Source organism: Nannospalax galili, unplaced genomic scaffold (assembly GCF_000622305.1).
Source record: "Nannospalax galili isolate Female #2095 unplaced genomic scaffold, S.galili_v1.0 scaffold3085, whole genome shotgun sequence".
Lineage (NCBI taxonomy): Eukaryota > Metazoa > Chordata > Mammalia > Rodentia > Spalacidae > Nannospalax > Nannospalax galili.
In genome coordinates this window covers 92,769-94,462 of record NW_008352292.1, presented here as the reverse complement: position 1 = coordinate 94,462, position 1,694 = coordinate 92,769, and the positions used below count along the sequence as shown (strand labels likewise).

General features: G+C 42.9%; 1 protein-coding gene across 1 annotated transcript in view; it reads right to left on the bottom strand.

Annotated features, from left to right (window-relative positions):
• Nucleotides 1-1,694, bottom strand: part of LOC108491618 (ankyrin repeat domain-containing protein 7-like) — a gene marked incomplete at its 3' end in the record, with an annotated part of 7,909 nt that overhangs the window by 5,032 nt on the left and 1,183 nt on the right. Inside the window, exons 2-3 of the mRNA XM_017802247.2 lie at nucleotides 1,513-1,627; nucleotides 585-758 (exon numbers count right to left, since the gene is read on the bottom strand). Coding sequence (XP_017657736.2) covers nucleotides 585-758; nucleotides 1,513-1,627 — 289 coding nt within the window. The remainder of the gene's footprint in view (nucleotides 1-584; nucleotides 759-1,512; nucleotides 1,628-1,694) is intronic.

The window sequence follows — 1,694 nt, the reverse complement described above, 5'->3', positions numbered from 1 at the left end:
AACTATAGACACTGTCTCAAAAACAATGTGAAGGGCAAGACAGATGGCTCAGGGGGTCAAGAACCACCACAACTTCTGAGACCTCCATGTGCAACCAAACACACAAGACAAACAAACGTCTGGAAACTTTAGGTGGGCAGCTGGTAAGATAGCACAACAGGTAAAGGCCCGTGGTGCAGAAACCTGGTGACCTGAGTTCCACCCCTGGAACTCGTGTAAAGTTGAGAGAGCGAAGTCCACAAAGGCGTCTTCTGACCTCCACAAAAGCATCATGCACACACACCCTATAATAATAGACAAATAGAAATGTAACGTGATAGAGTGAAAAACAGTTTCGGCTAACACTGATCTTGACTTCTGCCCTATGACTCTCTGTGTACATACAGGCACGCATGCAGGCACAAATATGTGATCATGTATACACAGATATAGAACACATACAAAGTCTCAGAATTTTATTCCTTTGGTGATTAACCCATTTCAAAAAAATTTTAACCACAGAAAGCTTGACCTTCTACATGTGAAAAATGGAACTATGTGCCATTGTTACAAGTATCTGGGTAATGAAGTTAAGTCATCTTTACCTTTGTTCTGGCTTCAATATCAGCACCGCAGGCCAGCAGTTCTTCAGCCATTTGGATGTTCCCCCTAAGCACGGCATAGTGGAGTGCGTTTTTTCCACACACATTCATGGCGTGTGGATCAGCGCCGAGGTTAAGTAAAATCGACACGCATTCTTCATGGTCCCGCTGTACAGCCTGTGATTATTGTACACAGAAATAAATTAGCAGTTCAAGGAATCCAAGATTAAATTTCCAAATATGTCACTGCATAATTACCCTTAAGTGAAATAAAATTTTGCTCTAAGTATATTTACCCCTTCTTTTGAGACAGGGATCTGCTTAGGTAAGCTCAGCCTTGCCTCAATTCAAAATCTTCCTGCCTCCCATGATAGGATTACAGGTGTATGTCAGCACACCTGCTTAGTGTTCTCAAATATTTCATTTTTGAAAATTTCTTACAGGAAAAGTGTATTTGCATTACTGAAACCCCTCTGATCCCCCTCCTACTCCTCCGGTATCAACCCAAGCCCTCTGTTTCTTCTCCTCCTCTTTGCTACATATACACCGTATGCTAATGTATACGGATATGAGTTTACACATACCGAGACCACGTAGTGGAGGTGGATTTTGTGTACCTGTGTTTAGGCTTGCCCACTTGGGATCAGATAACATACTGTGGAATTAGTCCCTGGAAAAAATGATTCTCCCTCCCTCAGCATCCATTGATTGCCTGCAGTTCATATTTAGAGGTGGGATTCTGTGAACCTTCCCCCGTCTTGGCATGTCAATTGGTTTCATCCTCATGCAGACCTGGTTAGACTTCAATACACTGGAGATCTCACTGGTGCGAATTATCGTATCTAGAAAGCATTAACTAGCAGCACACGCCTGAATGTTCTAAGATTTTAATACTAATCCATCTCAACTGAAACTGTGGCCCAATATCCACCTTAATTAGGGGTGTGCTCTCTTCATCATCACGGGCATTTATGTTCCAATTTTTCTTGATGAGGAGCCACACCACATCCGGGTGGTTGTAGGTACAAGCATAATGCAGCGTGATCCTGTGGAAAGGAAAGGGGGTTTTAGGAACTTGGAGAACTAGGTCAAAGCACCTTCATCCAGACAATT